Here is an 18,103-nt window from a genome sequence, read left to right as displayed (position 1 = left end):
ACCAGTCCCTGAAGACCTGAGAGATCTGGATGGTTCATAATTTAGCAGGAGGTCAGAAATGTATTTTGGGCCTAAACCATTCAGTGCTTTATAAACCAGCAGCAGTATTTTGAAATCTATTCTTTGACACACAGGAAGCCAGTGTAAAGACTTCAGAACAGGAGTGATGTGATCCGAAGGGGACAATTACAAAAGCATTGTACACAATTTAAACCAATCAATGTTGTGTAATCAACAAGGATAATCTGGTGTTTTTGAGTTGATGAGTAGTGCAGATATCACTGTAAAATCAATCGACATTAAGGAGAATACTCACTTCCGGGTGTAAAACCCTCCGTTATCCAATGGGAATGGACGCTCACATTGCTCTCCGTAATACAATAAAGGGGACAGGATAAAATCGGAATATAATGTTCTTTTAAAAAACGTTAACTAAAAGGGAACAATCTATTGGACACAGCTGAAGCTCTGGCCTTCCTTAAAAACTAACTAATTTAATAAAAATCACAGTTGTATTACACACAATGCACTGTTTTTTGAGAACAAAAAATCGTAACTAATGCACCATAATACATTCTGACGAAAAATACAAATTATTATGAATACAAATAAAATAAAAGAAGCCTCCCGTGAGTTTCTACAAGCTATAAAGTAGATTTTAAAAACGTTTTATAGAATAAAAGCTCACTGCAGGACGTTGTAGAAATGCGTGTATGCACCACGACAAAAGAGCCTCATTCACTTTACATTGGGGTTGTTTGCGTGGTGCAGACACGTAAATGTAACAAAGTTCGTGAGTCCACCACGCAATGCGGTGTTAAGGAGTCGTGGTGGAGTCACGCATTCTGGTGAGATCAGGTTGGACAATGACGTATCTCCAACGAGTCGTTTTGGGGAGGTTAGAGTGTTAGAGTTGTACTCGCTACAGGGTGTACTTTGAGGGTTTTGACTCTGCACACCGTTTACATGCATAAAAACCTTCATAACACACAAGGGGACGGGTAATAACTGGAAAAGCATGACATGGGACCTTTAACTATATTTTGATGATAATACTTTTCTACTTTTACTTGAGGAACATTTTGAATGCAGGACTTTTACTGTAACAGAGTATTCCTACACTCTGGTATTTCTACTTTTACTCAAGTACAATATCTGAGTAGGCCTACTTCTACTTTTATTCAAGTACAAGGTCTGAGTACTTCTACTTTTACTCAAGTACAATATCTGAGTACTTCTACTTTTACTCAAGTACACTTCTACTTTTATTCAAGTACAAGATCTGACTGAGTACCATACCTTTTTTGATTTTGATTGTTTTTGATGTTTTATGTATAGCATTTGAAATGTTAATACTCTGGCTCCATCATGTGGTAGCATAAAGAATGACAGTCTAGTAGACACAAAGCATTTACAAACAGAAACTCTATTACTTGACATTTATCCTTTAAAGGTCACCTATCATGCTATATTTAGGCAATAGCATGGGTCTCAGATATATACAAATATATAAAAAACATGTCTATGAAGTGTTTTGCTCAAAATACCAAACAGATCACCCATTCTAGCCATGCCTCATATCCCTCTATTTCACTTCCTGTTTCAAAAGTGCTGATTTGGGGTATGAAGCTTTAAAAAAAAAAAAAATGTTGATACAAAATAAAAAGGAGGGGGCTGAGCTCATGCGGGACCCGGCAGCTACTGTCTAACTAAATACTGCCGTGATGAAACGCCATATCATGGATTATCAGGGATTATCTATGAAACAGTTTGGAGCTCAAAGGCTTTCTCTCTTGCCGGTTATACCACAAGGTGAGTTCCTTTTTATTTCCTGCTTCTTCACACACATGCTCTCCAGTACAGGTTAGCTCTGAGTGTTAGCGATGCTAATGTAAACACCGACCATATTACGTCCAAAACAGTCGGGCATTGTTTCTGTTAGCAACGTTTCTGATTGGGCCGTGGGTCCACATTTCAGATATTACGTCATATTGGACGCAAATCTGGATCAGCTCCGTTGTAGCCCCGTTTTTAGAGATTTGGGTACGGAGGAAAAGAGAGAGGGTTTTACTTTCTGATGCTGCGTGAGTTCACCGACACACCGGGGACACATAGTTATGTATAAAAGACATAAACAAGTGCATTTTGCATGATAGGTCGCCTTTAAGTTAAGCACTGCTTTTTAATAGAAATGACTGATATAAAAAGTAACTGTCAATATGTGACAGTCTTAAATATGCATCTGAGCAAAGCCGCATCAATGTAGAAATCACACCACTATGCTGTAAAGTGTACACATAATTAGTATTTTGTTTATTTCAGAAGAGCAATCCTTGTGAAGATCAACTGTTGAACACTAGACATGTAAAATAAGGCACATACAGAAGTTTAATGAGCTACTGAATACTGAAACACCCTGGCATTTTATATCTAATCTGATCGTTTTGGGGGAAATCCAGAATAATCCCGTCATGCTGGCACATTTTCTACCTTTAGAGATTGAATTAATTGTAATACTTGAGTCATGCTGTACATTGATACACATACAGTACTTCTGATCAGAGATCAGTTTATAGTGCATGGAGGGAAATGATTACATATAGTACAAAAGAAACACTTGAGAGGTACTGTGTGCAGGTCGTGTCTGAAACTGATTGAACCTCATATTCGCCACACAGATCAATAGCTGTAAAATACTGTCATCTGTACAATCAAATATTATTATACTTTTTTAACATTGGTGATCTATCGTACACGTGTGGAATGATCATCTCCCACAGAAAATATATGTATATACATGCACTTTTAACATTTGCCTAATCATATTTAGGTTTTTCAACATCTGCTTATCCCATCCAGCAGCTTGAATTCAGTTCAAAGGCTGTGATTGGTGGAGAGGCAATGTTTTATCCCCACAGCCAATGAGAGGCCAGCGTGGGCCGATAAAGCACTCGTCTCCATGGGAACCACTCAAATAAATAACTAAAGAGGGGCTTCTTCTCTTCAGTTGCTGGAGGACCTTTATCATTCACTCCGTCATACACGATTATTAAACAGGCTGCAGTTACACCTCCTGGCCTATAGGGGGAAAAGTGGTTTGCTTCTTCGTAGGCGTCAGAAATCTATGCCACAAAGATATTTTCTGGATAAAGGAAACTGCATCAGGTCCAGGGAGGATGCACTGCATTTGTTTTTCAAGAAAAATAGTAAATGTGTCTTTGTTAAAAAAGAATACTGTTTTTTATAACCGCTAGTTATTTTTTATGCAAACAATTGCAGAAAAGTACGTTTTTCAGCCTCTCAAATATAAAGATGTTCTGGTTTTCTCTGTTTTATATCTTATTAAAGTACATCTCTTTGGGTTTTGGACTTTTTAAAAACTGGGATGGGCATTTTTCACTCTTTCTGACAGTATATAGACAAAACAATTGATAGATTAATCAATATGACAATAATCTTCAGCTGCAGCTCTGGTTACAAATCTTTGGTCAAAGTGTCAAAAAGTTGAAAAAGGTGAAACCGCATCGACTTCATGTGACATTCGTCCATAAATCTGACCATTGAAGAGTACAAAAACACATCAGAACATATACACTTTCTCAATATCGTCCACTTTAAACAGTTTACAGGCGCTGTCCTCTTCATATCATGTAATCCATAGCAGCCATCATTGGTGGAAGTGGACTGCAAATATCTTGAAACAAAAACGGATTGTCTTTGTGGTTAAAATCCATTTTAAAAGGTGTCTTGTATGTTCCTCTGTCCGCTGATAGTCTCTGTCCCGTCTCCAGATGTCTTTTTGTCCAGTGAGTGGATTCCTGTCCTCCACTATCTTCAGCTTTCTCCAAACTAGTGATGGGAATTGGCTCCGTTCCTTTCCCAGAGCCGTTCAAAAGAGACGTGTTTTTTTTTTAAGACGGCGGGGTTAATAGGTTTATCTGCTAAATAATCACCATCATAATGATTGACTGTATTGCCAGAAATCTACTTTTGCTCACAGAAAAATGTATAACTTGCTGCAGCCAGCCAAACTACTACTCAAGCAGCATGCGCTATGCCATCATCTATGGAACATTTGCATTCAGGAAAGCAAGTTCCTGTGAAGGCGAGTGGATTTATGGCAGGCAGTGAACCAACGATAAAAAGAACGGCTCACACCAAGTACGACTCGGTTCTCTTCGTTCGGACCAAAGAGAAGTTCAAAAGAATCGGATCGTTCTCGTACGTGACATCAATACTCCAAACGAACCCACTTAAAGTCTTCAGTTTCCTTCCCTGGCCGTCAAAACAAGCGTCCATTGAAGCCAGGGTCCGGGGGGGGTTAGCTGCGGCTCCTCTGGACGGACTGTTTTTGTTTTTCGGCGACTCGGGTACAGGACGCACAGCAGGAGGTTTTGTAGTAATCGTAGACGCAGAGCCGAGCCTGGACCACCACGTTACAGTTGAAGTACTTATCTCTGCAGTTCTCATCTGAAACAGAGGGAACACTTGATTGTTTATTGGGTTTTTTCAACAGCGTACATCAGAGCATGTATCAAAAGTAGGTCAACAAATCTTCACTTCATAGAAAAATAGATAGAGTAACAATGTAAATACTGCCAGGGCAAACTAAATCCCATACAGACAGAAGACACACAGACATACAACAAATATACAAATAAATACATAGAAAACCAGTCAGCTAAAACAAAAACGTCAATAATAAACCGCCTCCCTGCTGTGGGGGAAACTTCTGAAGCAATTGGAGTCAGGACTCAAAGAGACACGATGGAGAGCTGGAGCTTTGATGGCAAACACTGACGGTTTATTTGGAGCTTCGGCCGGAGAATTCACACGACATGTCACGGGCCACGGTCTGACCACACGGTTGAGATGCCACAATCAATTCTGAAGACCCTCCTGTAGCTCCAGGTTTTAACTAGTTCAGAGTGTAATAATCAACATTCTTCAATAGATAGACCAAACAGCTGAGGACACTGGATCACAGTTGTTGTCGCTTACGGCTCGAGGTCGTCTACACCCCGAGAAGGATGTGTTCCAGGTGTCCCACAACAATAACTATCTCTGACCGAGAGTTGCCCGCTCACAAACTGGTAACAACAACAACTTGGGGAGATAACGGCTGCTCAAGGTTGGTCAGCTGCGTCAGAGGGCGAAAGGTAAACATGTATACAGAATTATTCCCTGACACCCGCGACAACCCGTCCAGTGTTGGGACCCCTCCAAAATGCAAACGTTTCATCAGGAATGATCTTCTTAACACATTTGAAAAAAGGGCCCCATATTTGAACCTGTTAAGCCCGGGAGCTGCATGAAATCATTTCAACCATATTTAAAGAACTGGACCTGTGGCGGAAAGTGACTACTATTACTCAAATTCTGTATTCATTTTTTAAGTACTTTTTTCTTGCTATTATTCACGTTACAGTTGAAGTACTTGTTTTTATTAGATGTATGAAATAATTAAACCATACAGTATATAAAGTACTGGATAGTAACTTAATTCAAGTACTATACTTAAGTACAACTTCGGTCCTTTGTACTTCTATTCCAACCATTGTTCTTTTTACTTCATTGATTTGATGACTTTATGAAGATTCAGATTATTAATACGAAATATAAACAACACATTCTTTATCATGTTTATTAAGCTTGACTTTATTGGGCTTTTGGTGAAAATCACAAGCTACAACTTATAGTTATTGTCAAATAAAAATAAAGGATCCTCCTTAACCAGCTCTTTTTTTAAAATACTTGTTATTTATCTACTTAATTTGGATGCACTTCGCTCACATTCCTATGATTGAATAATATAAATTGTTCTCTAATGGTCCGTGCAGATTGAGCATTTGAGTTTTTGTACATTATGATGCTAATATGTTTGTACTTTAACTTAAGTGAATGTTTAAATGAAGAGTATTGTACACTGTATTAATATGTTTACTTGTGTAAAGGAACCAGTGCTGCTCGGACTTCTACTAACTAACAGTTTGGGTTTTGAAACCTTGCTCAATCAAGATTCAAGGCTTTTATTGTCATGCGTACATAGCTACAGTGTAGTCATGACGATGACAATCTTAGGTCACAGGCTCCAACAGTGCAACACAATAAAACAGATAAAATAGTGCAAGTAAACACAATAAAATAGAATATAAGTAGTGCCATAAGAGTCGATATACAAGTAATTGGAATATGATATATTAGATAAATAATTAGTTGCAGACGGATGAATGTTATAGATGTTCTAGTTCACTCAGTAGTAGCATTACATCAAATTAAAAACTCAGTAACATTTCAGATGGAGAGAGGACTGACCTATGTTTGGGGTGCAGGGCTCCGGGCTGCAGTCCTCTCTCCCTCCAGGTTTCAGTTTCTGATCACAGGCGTCGCTCGGCAGCGAGTCGTCCGACAGGCAGCGAACCTCCCGCACACGGAAACCGCCCTCACAGGTTTTTGAACACTGGAAGAAACACGGGTCGGAGACAGCAGTCAGTCAAAGGTTCATAAAACCAAACCATGAAGCTTTGTCTACTGTTAAATCTACTTTCTAGAGCAGGGGTGTCAAGACTACGGTCCGGGGGCCAAATGCGGCCCGGGGACCATTTTGAATCGGCCCTCAGCTAATTAAAAAAGTCAAATGGAATACGGCCCACGAATGAAACTTGTGCTTGTCTTATATTGTACTTCTTAAATATGAATGTAAACATATATTACACCGTAGTATTCATGTGTTAATAAGCCCATTTTTCAAATAAATTCAGTCAATTAAAGTTGGAAACATTTTCTACCATATCTTAGTTGATAAGAAAAAAGCCCAATGACTTATTTACCTAACAAGCTTGAAATACACCCTTCATATTTCTCCTTATTATAATAACTCTGATGCTTCTGTTTTATGAGCTGCCAACACTCACAAGCATCACTTACCTACATTTGATTGATTTTGCTAACTTATAACTTCACTTATGACACGATATAGGCTACCTCTAGTGAGTCGCCAAACCCTTCGTATATTTTTCTGTATGTGGCCCTCGGTGAAAAAAGTTTGGACACCCCTGGATTAGGGTTGCTACCAACATCATCAACCCTGGCCATTGATCAGTCATTAGGAGCAGTAGGGAGTAGATTGGATTAAAGTGGAGAGGGTTCAAAAGTCACTCACAGCGCTCCAGTCCGTGTGGAACCACTTTGCCCCGCAGGCCTTCAGGGTGCAGCTCTGCTGGCCGAGGGGTCGGTCCAGAGAGGAGCACTCGTACGGAGGAACGACGGAGAGTCCTTCCTCCGACTTCATCAAACACACCACGGCCCTCTGATGGCTGCCCGCACCGCACTCTGCTGAGCACTACACACACACACACACACACACACACACACACACACACACACACACACACACACACACACACACACACACACACACACACACACACACACACACACACACACACACACACACACACACACACACACACACACACACACACACACACACACACACACACACACACACACACACACACACACACACACACACACACGAGTCAATAACACAATCAGACAATATCATGTAAATATAAAGTCCCAGATAAACCCAGTGCAACCACCTGTATTTCATTTTACATTCTGATCTGGTCTATCATATTCTATTTACAAGTAAATACAGGAGACTCCTGTATTTACTTGGTCACTGACAACATTCTCTGCACATTTAGCTTATTGTATTGATTTATTTTGACATGTATGGAGTTTACACAGTCAGCAGCGTAGTCAAATCCTGCTTTTTTTTCTTCTTTTTTTTAAATACGACTATTGGCCAAAACCAAGTCGTATTTATCTTTTAAAGAAAGGGTTATTAATGCGTTTGTTACCTCAAGACTGGACTACTGCAACGCTCTGTACGTGGGTATGGACCAGGCCTCAATTAGACGCCTGCAGCTAGTGCGGAACGCAGCTGCACGTCTTCACACTGGCCACAAAAAGCGTGACCACATCACCTCAATTCTGGCCTCATTGCACTGGCTTCCAATTCGGTTCCGAATTGATTTTAAAATCCTTTGATTTGTTTTAAAAGCCCTAAATGGGCTGGCTCCGGCCTATTTAGCTGAACTCCTCCAGCGCTACACCCCAGCCAGAGCTGGAGCTGCTGCTGGTTAGCAGACCTTAAGGCTCTGGAACACTCTGCCCCTCCATGTGAGGTCGGCCCAGACCCTAGAGGTTTTTAAATCCTCACTAAAAACACACTTCTTCTCTCTGGCCTTTTAGTCAGAGCGGAGTATGACACCTGACTATTCCCTGTGTTTTTGTTTTTTATATTTCTGTTGTAAATTATTGTCTTTTATTGTGATTGTAGTAATGTGTTTTTATTACATGTACAGCCCTTTGGCTCGACTAAAAATCGTTTTTAAATGTGCTGTATGAATAAAACTTGATTTGATTTACTTAATCTGCATTACTTGCACATTGGTCTATTTCTCTTGTTTCCTCTTGCACTATGTTCATAGTTTTTGTCAAATTGCTTCATCATGTTATGTCTTATATACACTGAACAAAAATACAAATGCAACACTTTTGTTTTTGCTCCCATTTTTCATGAGATGAACTCAAAGATCTAAAACATTTTCTATATACACAAAATAACCATTTCTCTCAAATATTGTTCACAAATCTGAAATCTGTGATAGTGAGCACTTCTCCTTTGCCGAGATAATCCATCCCACCTCACAGGTGTGGCATATCAAGATGCTGATTAGACAGCATGATTATTGCACAGGTGTGCCTTAGGCTGGCCACAATAAAAGGCCACTCTGAAATGTTCAGTTTTATCACACAGCACAATGCCTCAGATGTTGCAGGTTTTGAGGGAGCGTGCAATTGGCATGCTGACAGCAGGAATGTCCACCAGAGCTGTTGCCCGTGAATTGAATGTTCATTTCTCTACCATAAGCCGTCTCCAAAGGCGTTTGACTGGTTTTCGGACCCCCCCAGACCCCCCCAAATAAAGCAAAACTGCACGTTTCAGAGTGGCCTTTTATTGTGGCCAGCCTAAGGCACACCTGTGCAATAATCATGCTGTCTAATCAGCATCTTGATATGCCACACCTGTGAGGTGGGATGGATTATCTCGGCAAAGGAGAAGTGCTCACTATCACAGATTTTTTCAGATTTGTGAACAATATTTGAGAGAAATTGTTATTTTGTGTATATAGAAAATGTTTTAGATCTTTGAGTTCATCTCATGAAAAATGGGAGCAAAAACAAAAGTGTTGCATTTATATTTTTGTTCAGTGTATATATCTCAGTGTTTCGCCTATATACAAATAGCGGCGGCTATTGGAGAGCCTTTTTCATTTTTGATTGTTTGTTATGTGGATTTGTAGTATTTGTGTTACTGTCTGTTCAATAAAGGTGTATTTTTGCTAAATCTCGAGACATTGCCACTGTATGTACTGGCAGGGCCGATTTTTTGGCATAGGCGACATATGCGGTCGCCTAGGGCGCCAGATCTGGGGGGAGCTGCGCTGGTAGCTCTGGGAGGGGAAAAAACATTTTTGACCGTTGGCGCTCATCCTAATTGTTGGCCTTGATGTAACAACATTCATAATTAAGTAAATGTAACACCCTTTTCACCCCGGCTACACTTTTCATTTGCCCCGTACGATGGGCGCTGTAAGTGATGATGTTTTCAGGGATGTTGGCTTATCTGACGCCCGCAGCTCACAGCCAAAGTGCGAGCGTGGGAGCGAGCGAGGGAGAGAGAGAGAGAGGGCGCACCGGTACCGGCGCTGTTGTTATTAGAATCTGGTGCTAGCTGCGCTAACGGATATAAGAAGTAGATATTTTTCTACAACCAGGGTGGAGGAGAGCTCTCCTGTCAGACTGAGAGGCTCAGTGAGGTAAAGGACTGAGTGTTTAGATAGTTAATTTAATAATAATAATAATAATAGATTTAATTTGTTAGCGCTTTGACAGGTGCTCAAAGACGCTTTACAGATATAGTGAAGAGAAAAGGAAGGAACAACAAATAAATATATAGTTAAAGTTAAAGTCAAATAATACAAAAACAATCACACATTAAAAGCCAGATTGAAGAGGTGAGTTTTTTGAAGGTGGTGAGGTCAGTGCAGTCTCTGATGGGTTGTGGGAGTGAGTTCCAGAGGCAGCGACGGAGAAGGCTCTGTCCCCTCAGGTCCGGTGATTGGTGCGGGTGGGGATGGATAGGAGGTTGGCTTCTGATGAGCGGAGGCAGTGGGAAGGGGCGTGGTGGTACAGCAGGTCTGTGAGGTAGGGGGGGGCCTGATTGTTGAGGGCTTTGTGAGTAATGAGGAGGACTTTGAAGTTGATTCTTTGACGGACGGGGACCAGTGGAGTTTCTGGAGGACAGGAGTGATGTGGTCTCGGGAGCGGGTGTGGGTGAGGAGGCGGGCAGCAGAGTTCTGGATATGTTGGAGTTTATTGAGGAGGTTGGATGGTATGCAGTAGAGCAGTGCTTCTCAAAGTGTGGTCCGCGGACCACTGGTGGTCCGTGAGCGCCCCCTAGTGGTCCGTGAGTATATTGGTAACATTTCACATTTGAAATAAATAAATACATTTAAGTTTTCCGCACTCTCGCGGGAATATCTCCGCAATGGAACGAGCTTAAGTTTCTATTGCACGATAAAGCCCAGGGCAACACCTTCGTCACACATGTTGCCACTTGTTTGTACAATTTCCAGGCGATTTATAATCTGTTCTAGAAGAACGATGTGTTTTGGGATATTTGTGGAGTTAGGTGGTCCGCGAGTGTTTTTTTATTGGTTAAGTGGTCCTTGGTATGAAAAAGTTTGAGAAACACTGCCGTAGAGGATGCTATTGCAGTAGTCGAGTCGTGATGTGATGAATGCATGAATCAGGGTTTCAGCAGCAGAGGAGGAGAGTGATGGGCGGAGACGGGCAATGTTTTTGAGGTGGAAAAAGGCGGTCCTGGTGATTTGATTGATGTGGTGGTTGAATTTGAGCTGACTGTCGAAGTTGACTCCGAGGTTGCGGATGTGAGGGGGGGGGGAATAGAGGATTGCTGTCAATGGTGAAGTTGACATTCTGGATGGTTTTGGTACGGGATGGGGGGCCGATGATGATGATGTCTGATTTGGCACTGTTCAGTTGGAGATAGTTTGTTTGCATCCATGCTTTTATTTCTGAGAGACCGTTGGTGAGAGTGGAGTGTGTTGTGGGGGTGATGGTTTTTTAGTCTAAGTTATCTCAGTGGGTCTCAAACAAATATGTGTTTACAAATTATGTAAACACGTAAAGGCACTCCTTTAAAATTATTAGGATAAATAAAAACAGGTTTGAAATCATTCCAATGTATACTATAGGACAGTAAACCAAAAATATCGTTTAAAGTTGGAGAGATACAAAAATATGCAAAAATAAATACATGTTAACTAGGTAAAATAAGATATGAATGAACAACAAAAATAAAATATTGGTTATGTTCACATACTTATTTAATTAAAATGTAAACCGATCTTTGTCATATGGGTGTTTTAGAGTTGTACCACCTAGATCAGGTCTCTAGTAATTGTGTGCTCAAAGTGCACCAGATTGAAGCATTTGACTTTAAAATGTTCAAAGAAATCTTCCAGGGGGGGGGGCATACCCCCGGACCCCCCTAGAGGATGTGACGTCCACCCCCCAATTAAAACATGTTCATACAATACTGAATACATTTGAAGCCATTTTGACGTATATTACCTATGTCAATACGTTTCTGTTTTTGTAGTGTATTTGTCTTTTGTAGAGATTTTTCATTTATTCTTTATATATAAAATCTCACCTAGAGCAGCAAATTCTCTAGAACCGGCCCTGGTACTAGGCCTCAAGAGCCTTTCTTGTGCTGGCAGACACATAGAAACAAATTGGCGGGGCGCACTTCGCACGCAAACACACAAAAAAAATCCATGCGCTCCGCGCTCACATTATGCTGGGCCCACGTGCCTTAGCACCGCTGCTATGACTCCATCCTAGGGGAAACACTGTATCTATATTGCATTGTTGGTGGAGCCTGGGACTTCAGATTCTCATTGGCATATCTACACTGTACTGTAATGACAAAAAAGCCTTTGAATCTTTGAATCTCTCCCTCCTACCTGGCTCCAGGGGCCCGTGAACCACTCGATGCGGTTCTCACAAGCTCCGCTGTTGCAGACCTGAGAGTTTTGGGGTCTCTCGCTGCCGCAGCCCTCCAGAGGGAGACCGCTGACGTGGTTCGTGAGGCAGAGAACTCCTCGCGTCCGAACACCCATCCCACACTCAGCCGAGCACTGTGGAGAACAATTCATGCGTTGATTTGATTTCTTTCACTTTTTTAAACTTGTATTTCAATTTCAGCACATCACTTTGTATTTGTGTTGAGGTACACTGCCTTCAGACAGCTGTTTCAGTAAGAGCAGCTCACATTTGCATGAGTTATAAGATAAGGTCAAATAAGATTATTGATCCCAAATTGGGATTTGTTTGTGTTGCAGCAGCTTAAAAGACATGGCATTACAATACACATTTAAAAGACTAGAAATAAACAAGAAAGTAGAAAATATACATGTTGAATTTACAAATTAACAAAAATAAATCAAGTTATTATATATACATAAGTATGTGAGAGATGGAATATTAAATATTAAACTGGATATATAAATAATAATAATAATAATAGATTTATTTTGTTAGCGCTTTTACAGGTGCTCAAAGTCGCTTTACAAAGATGAAAAGAATAACAAATATATATAGTTAAAGTCAAATTAAAATCAAGCAATACAAAAACAATCACACATTAAAAGCCAGATTGAAGAGGTGAGTTTTTGTAAGTTTTGTGAAGGTGGTGAGGTCAGTGAAATAAATGTCAAATGTACAGTGAGATTATAAATCCAAGAGAGGCTACGGAGCAGAGAGTTCTCTGTATATCAGTAAGTACGTTTTGTCGAGTAAAAGCGACAAAACTGAAATACAATACAGTATTACAATATATACAGAATTACTGAGTTTCAGTTTTGCCTGATTTCCAACGATAAATATTGGTATCATCATGGTATCTAATTTTCCCTCTCAAAACATGGCATATAATAGTAACTGTAAATGATAATGTGAGCATTTATTTTATTTAAGTTGAATAAATGTCTTTCCATGCATCTACATCAATGTCACAATGTTTATATTCTAGCCAAATAGTTCTTGTATGTTCATACTTGTCACTTGGGACAAAGGCACTCTATTCAGCGAATATTAATCTACATGTGTTGTCTTTGTGGTTGTCAGAATCTATATTAAAAACATATATATAATATCCTGATTGAAAGACAGATCTTGGATGCATAAAGACCAGAGGTGGGAAGTAGTGCAGTACAAATACTTTGTTACTGTACAAGTACATTTCTCTGGTATCAGTGCTTTACTCAACTACTTATTTTTCTGATGACTTTTTACTTTGGCTTCTTACATTTTGAACACAAATACCTGTACTTTCTACTTCTTACATGTTGAACTCAAATACCTGTACTTTCTACTTCTTACATGTTGAACACAAATACCTGTACTTTCTACTTCTTACATGTTGAACTCAAATACCTGTACTTTCTACTTCTTACATGTTGAACACAAATACCTGTACTTTCTACTTCTTACATGTTGAACACAAATACCTGTACTTTCTACTTCTTACATGTTGAACTCAAATACCTGTACTTTCTACTTCTTACATGTTGAACTCAAATACCTGTACTTTCTACTTCTTACATGTTGAACACAAATACCTGTACTTTCTACTTCTTACATGTTGAACTCAAATACCTGTACTTTCTACTTCTTACATGTTGAACTCAAATACCTGTACTTTCTACTTCTTACATGTTGAACACAAATACCTGTACTTTCTACTTCTTACATGTTGAACTCAAATACCTGTACTTTCTACTTCTTACATGTTGAACACAAATACCTGTACTTTCTACTTCTTACATGTTGAACACAAATACCTGTACTTTCTACTTCTTACATGTTGAACTCAAATACCTGTACTTTCTACTTCTTACATGTTGAACTCAAATACCTGTACTTTCTACTTCTTACATGTTGAACACAAATACCTGTACTTTCTACTTCTTACATGTTGAACTCAAATACCTGTACTTTCTACTTCTTACATGTTGAACACAAATACCTGTACTTTCTACTTCTCTCATTTCCCAAACAGCTGGTTCCTTTAGTCTGAATGTGTGTTTGATGCGTGATCATTATTCTTTAGAGTCATTGCGTGCCTATTGATTTGAACACGATCCGTGTATCCATCATTTCCTGGTCTTCTCTAAAGAAGAGGGACCAATGGAAACGTTGTCATGTTGCCGTTGTTCAGCATGGAAACATTCATTAGCTAACAATGACATTATTGTTCTATTAATATAAAGGGAGGTCAGGTACTCTTTAAAACAGCTGGGAGTTATGGGTACTTTTTACTGAAGTACATTTCAAAGCCCTCTTTACTTTGACTTGAGTAAAGAAGTTTAGTCAGTACTTCTACTTTTACCAGAGTATTTTTAAACACGAGTATCTGTACTTCTACCTGAGTAAAGGATGTGTGTGCTTTTGCCTTCTCTGCCAAAGACACATCTATAAAATGACTGCCACTGTTATTGGAAGTGAATCAAAGTGAGACCCACCCTGTTCCCCCACTCGGTGTAGAACCAGCTCTTGGCGCAGGACCCCATGTCGCAGTTCTCCACATCGAACGGCCTCAGATTCATGTTGCACTCCTCGTCAGGAACAAAGTCGCCCACGTTGCTGACACAGCGCACCTCTCGTGACCTCTGACCCAGACCACAGGGCACCGAGCACTGAGAGACACAGGACACAGGGTCAGCACTGTGGAGGGATGTGACTGCTCCTCTTTGTTAAAGGCAACTGTGTTTCTTTAAAGGTCACCTATTATGTAAAATCCACTTCTTCATGTCTCTTCTAAATCAACATGTGTCCCCTCTTCTTCATGTCTCTTCGACATCAACATGTGTCCCCTCTTCTTCATGTCTTTTCTACATCAACATGTGTCCCCTCTTCTTCATGTCTCTTCTACATCAACATGTGTCCCCTCTTCTTCATGTATTTTCTACATCAACATGTGTCCCCTCTTCTTCATGTCTCTTCTACATCAACATGTGTCCCCTCTTCTTCATGTCTCTTCTACATCAACATGTGTCCCCTCTTCTTCATGTCTCTTCTAAATCAACATGTGTCCCCTCTTCTTCATGTCTCTTCGACATCAACATGTGTCCCCTCTTCTTCATGTATTTTCTACATCAACATGTGTCCCCTCTTCTTCATGTATTTTCTACATCAACATGTGTCCCCTCTTCTTCATGTATTTTCTACATCAACATGTGTCCCCTCTTCTTCATGTATTTTCCACATCAACATGTGTCCCCTCTTCTTCATGTATTTTCTACATCAACATGTGTCCCCTCTTCTTCATGTATTTTCTACATCAACATGTGTCCCCTCTTCTTCATGTCTTTTCTACATCAACATGTGTCCCCTCTTCTTCATGTCTTTTCTACATCAACATGTGTCCCCTCTTCTTCATGTCTTTTCTACATCAACATGTGTCCCCTCTTCTTCATGTCTCTTCTACATCAACCTGTGTCCCCTCTTCTTCATGTCTCTTCTACATCAACATGTGTCCCCTCTTCTTCATGTCTCTTCTACATGTGTCCCCTCTTCTTCATGTCTCTTCTACATCAACATGTGTCCCCTCTTCTTCATGTCTCTTCTACATCAACATGTGTCCCCTCTTCTTCATGTCTCTTCTACATCAACATGTGTCCTCTCTTCTTCATGTCTCTTCTACATCAACATGTGTCCCCTCTTCTTCATGTCTCTTCTACATCTACATGTGTCCCCTCTTCTTCATGTCTCTTCTACATCAACATGTGTCCCCACTTCTTCATGTCTCTTCTACATCAACATGTGTCCCCACTTCTTCATGTCTCTTCTACATCAACATGTGTCCCCACTTCTTCATGTCTCTTCTACATCAACATGTGTCCCCACTTCTTCATGTCTCTTCTACATCAACATGTGTCCCCTCTTCTTCATGTCTCTTCTACATCAACATGTGTCCTCTCTTCTTCATGTCTCTTCTACATCAACATGTGTCCCCTCTTCTTCATGTCTCTTCTACATCTACATGTGTCCCCTCTTCTTCATGTCTCTTCTACATCAACATGTGTCCCCTCTTCTTCATGTCTCTTCTACATCAACATGTGTCCCCTCTTCTTCATGTCTCTTCTACATCAACATGTGTGCTCTCTTCTTCATGTCTCTTCTACATCAACATGTGTCCCCTCTTCTTCATGTCTCTTCTACATGTGTCCCCTCTTCTTCATGTCTCTTCTACATCAACATGTGTCCCCTCTTCTTCATGTCTCTTCTACATCAACATGTGTCCCCTCTTCTTCATGTCTCTTCTACATCAGCATGTGTCCCCTCTTCTTCATGTCTCTTCTACATCAGCATGTGTCCCCTCTTCTTCATGTCTCTTCTACATCAGCATGTGTCCCCTCTTCTTCATGTCTCTTCTACATCAACATGTGTCCCCTCTTCTTCATGTCTCTTCTACATCAACATGTGTCCCCTCTTCTTCACGTCTCTTCTACATCAACATGTGTCCCCTCTTCTTCATGTCTCTTCTACATCAACATGTGTCCCCTCTTCTCCATGTCTCTTCTACATCAACATGTGTCCCCTCTTCTTCATGTCTCTTCTACATCAACATGTGTCCCCTCTGTGGAAAGAGACTCTGACATTTTCAGGAACAAAGATTCTCTCTCTTTTTGTCCTGATCCATTTCTATAAAAACCTGTCTGAAAATGAGCTGATCAGATTTTGGCCACTTTATGATGTCATAACGATTTTTTTGTCTTGTGTAACCATTAGCCAATCAGCAACCAAGGTAACCCCCCCCCCCACCTTATCACCTGAATCCCCTCCTAGAGCACCATTGAGTTCTTTTTAACCAAATCTCTCTCAGAGGGGCGTGGGGAGGGGCTCCTTATTTTCATCTAAAGTAACAGATAGAGAATCAGCACTTTTGAAACAGGGCTGAAACAGAGGGGATTATGGGTAATGCTGCAATGATCTGTTTGGTGTTTCAGCCAATCAGAGACAGGTTCTGTATAAATCTGAGACCTGTGATATATTGATGAAAAACAGTATAATAGGCCAGGGGACCTTCAAGATATAAATAAGCGCAGAAGTAAAAAATTATCAAATATAACATGTATAAAATAAAATATATATATTAGTGATAGGAAGTAATTGCAATAAACTGTAATGTAAACAATATGTATGCGTAAGGAGAAGTGATAAATATATATAGATCTGTAAACAGGTATAAAACAGTCAGTAAAAGCATGTCTCACCGCGCTCCACTCTGAGCGGACCTGCCACTCACTGCAGATCTTCAGCTGGCAGCTGCTGGTGATCTCCGGTCGTTCTAAGTGTTCGCAGCGGCTCGTGTGAACGTTCAGGGTCCGGTTGGCGTAAATCTGCCGACACAAAACCTGCCGGTGCTGCATGCCCAGCCCGCATGTCGTACTGCATTCTGACCACTCCCCAATGTCCCAGCTGCTCGGGAGGAAGCACACGAGCAGACATGTAGAGCCATTATTAAATAACATTAGTGTGTTTTCCTTTGAGTGAACTTGCTCTTTGAGTAGGGATAGTATCAGTATTCTGTCATGATTTGTTTATTTTCTGTTATTTTTTAGTAGTCACAGTCTCTTAGTTTCCTGTTTTACTTGTGTGACCAATGGAAACGTTGTCATGTTGCCGTTGTTCAGCATGGAAACATTCATTAGCTAACAATGACATTATTGTTCTATTAATATAAAGGGAGGTCAGGTACTCTTTAAAACAGCTGCTAGTTATGGGTACTTTTTACTGAAGTACATTTCAAAGCCTCTTTACTTTGACTTGAGTAAAGAAGTTTAGCCAGTACTTCTACTTCTACCAGAGTATTTTTAAACACGAGTATCTGTACTTCTACTTGAGTAAAGGAGGTGTGTACTTTTGCCATCTCTGG

At 40.3% G+C, this 18,103-nt stretch overlaps 1 protein-coding gene across 1 annotated transcript; it reads right to left on the bottom strand.

The window, feature by feature from the left end:
* Positions 1 to 2,285: 2,285 nt before the first annotated feature.
* On the bottom strand, positions 2,286 to 17,869 carry LOC117539149 (thrombospondin type-1 domain-containing protein 4-like). Its single transcript, XM_034205168.1, has 6 exons — positions 17,442 to 17,869; positions 14,688 to 14,861; positions 12,129 to 12,302; positions 7,163 to 7,342; positions 6,316 to 6,460; positions 2,286 to 4,470 (listed from the first exon to the last, which is right to left on the bottom strand). Exons 1-6 carry the CDS (start codon positions 17,697 to 17,699, stop codon positions 4,322 to 4,324), a joined length of 1,080 nt encoding a protein of 359 aa, XP_034061059.1. The 5' UTR covers positions 17,700 to 17,869; the 3' UTR covers positions 2,286 to 4,321.
* Between the last annotated feature and the right edge of the window lie 234 nt (positions 17,870 to 18,103).

Source organism: Gymnodraco acuticeps, unplaced genomic scaffold, assembly GCF_902827175.1.
Source record: "Gymnodraco acuticeps unplaced genomic scaffold, fGymAcu1.1, whole genome shotgun sequence".
NCBI lineage: Eukaryota > Metazoa > Chordata > Actinopteri > Perciformes > Bathydraconidae > Gymnodraco > Gymnodraco acuticeps.
Note: the sequence above shows the minus strand (reverse complement) of the source record. Positions and strands in the feature narration are given on the sequence as shown.

What these genes read in the sequence shown, in the direction of transcription:
- LOC117539149 (XM_034205168.1), bottom strand. Translation starts at nt 17,699, where the DNA reads ATGTTATTTAATAATGGCTCTACATGTCTGCTCGTGTGCTTCCTCCCG. An exon ending in TCACGGGCCCCTGGAGCCAG is followed by an intron (nt 7,343 to 12,128) that starts GTAGGAGGGAGA and finishes GTGTGTGTGTAG; the next exon opens with TGCTCAGCAGAGTGCGGTGC. An exon ending in TCCACACGGACTGGAGCGCT is followed by an intron (nt 6,461 to 7,162) that starts GTGAGTGACTTT and finishes TGTTTCTTCCAG; the next exon opens with TGTTCAAAAACCTGTGAGGG.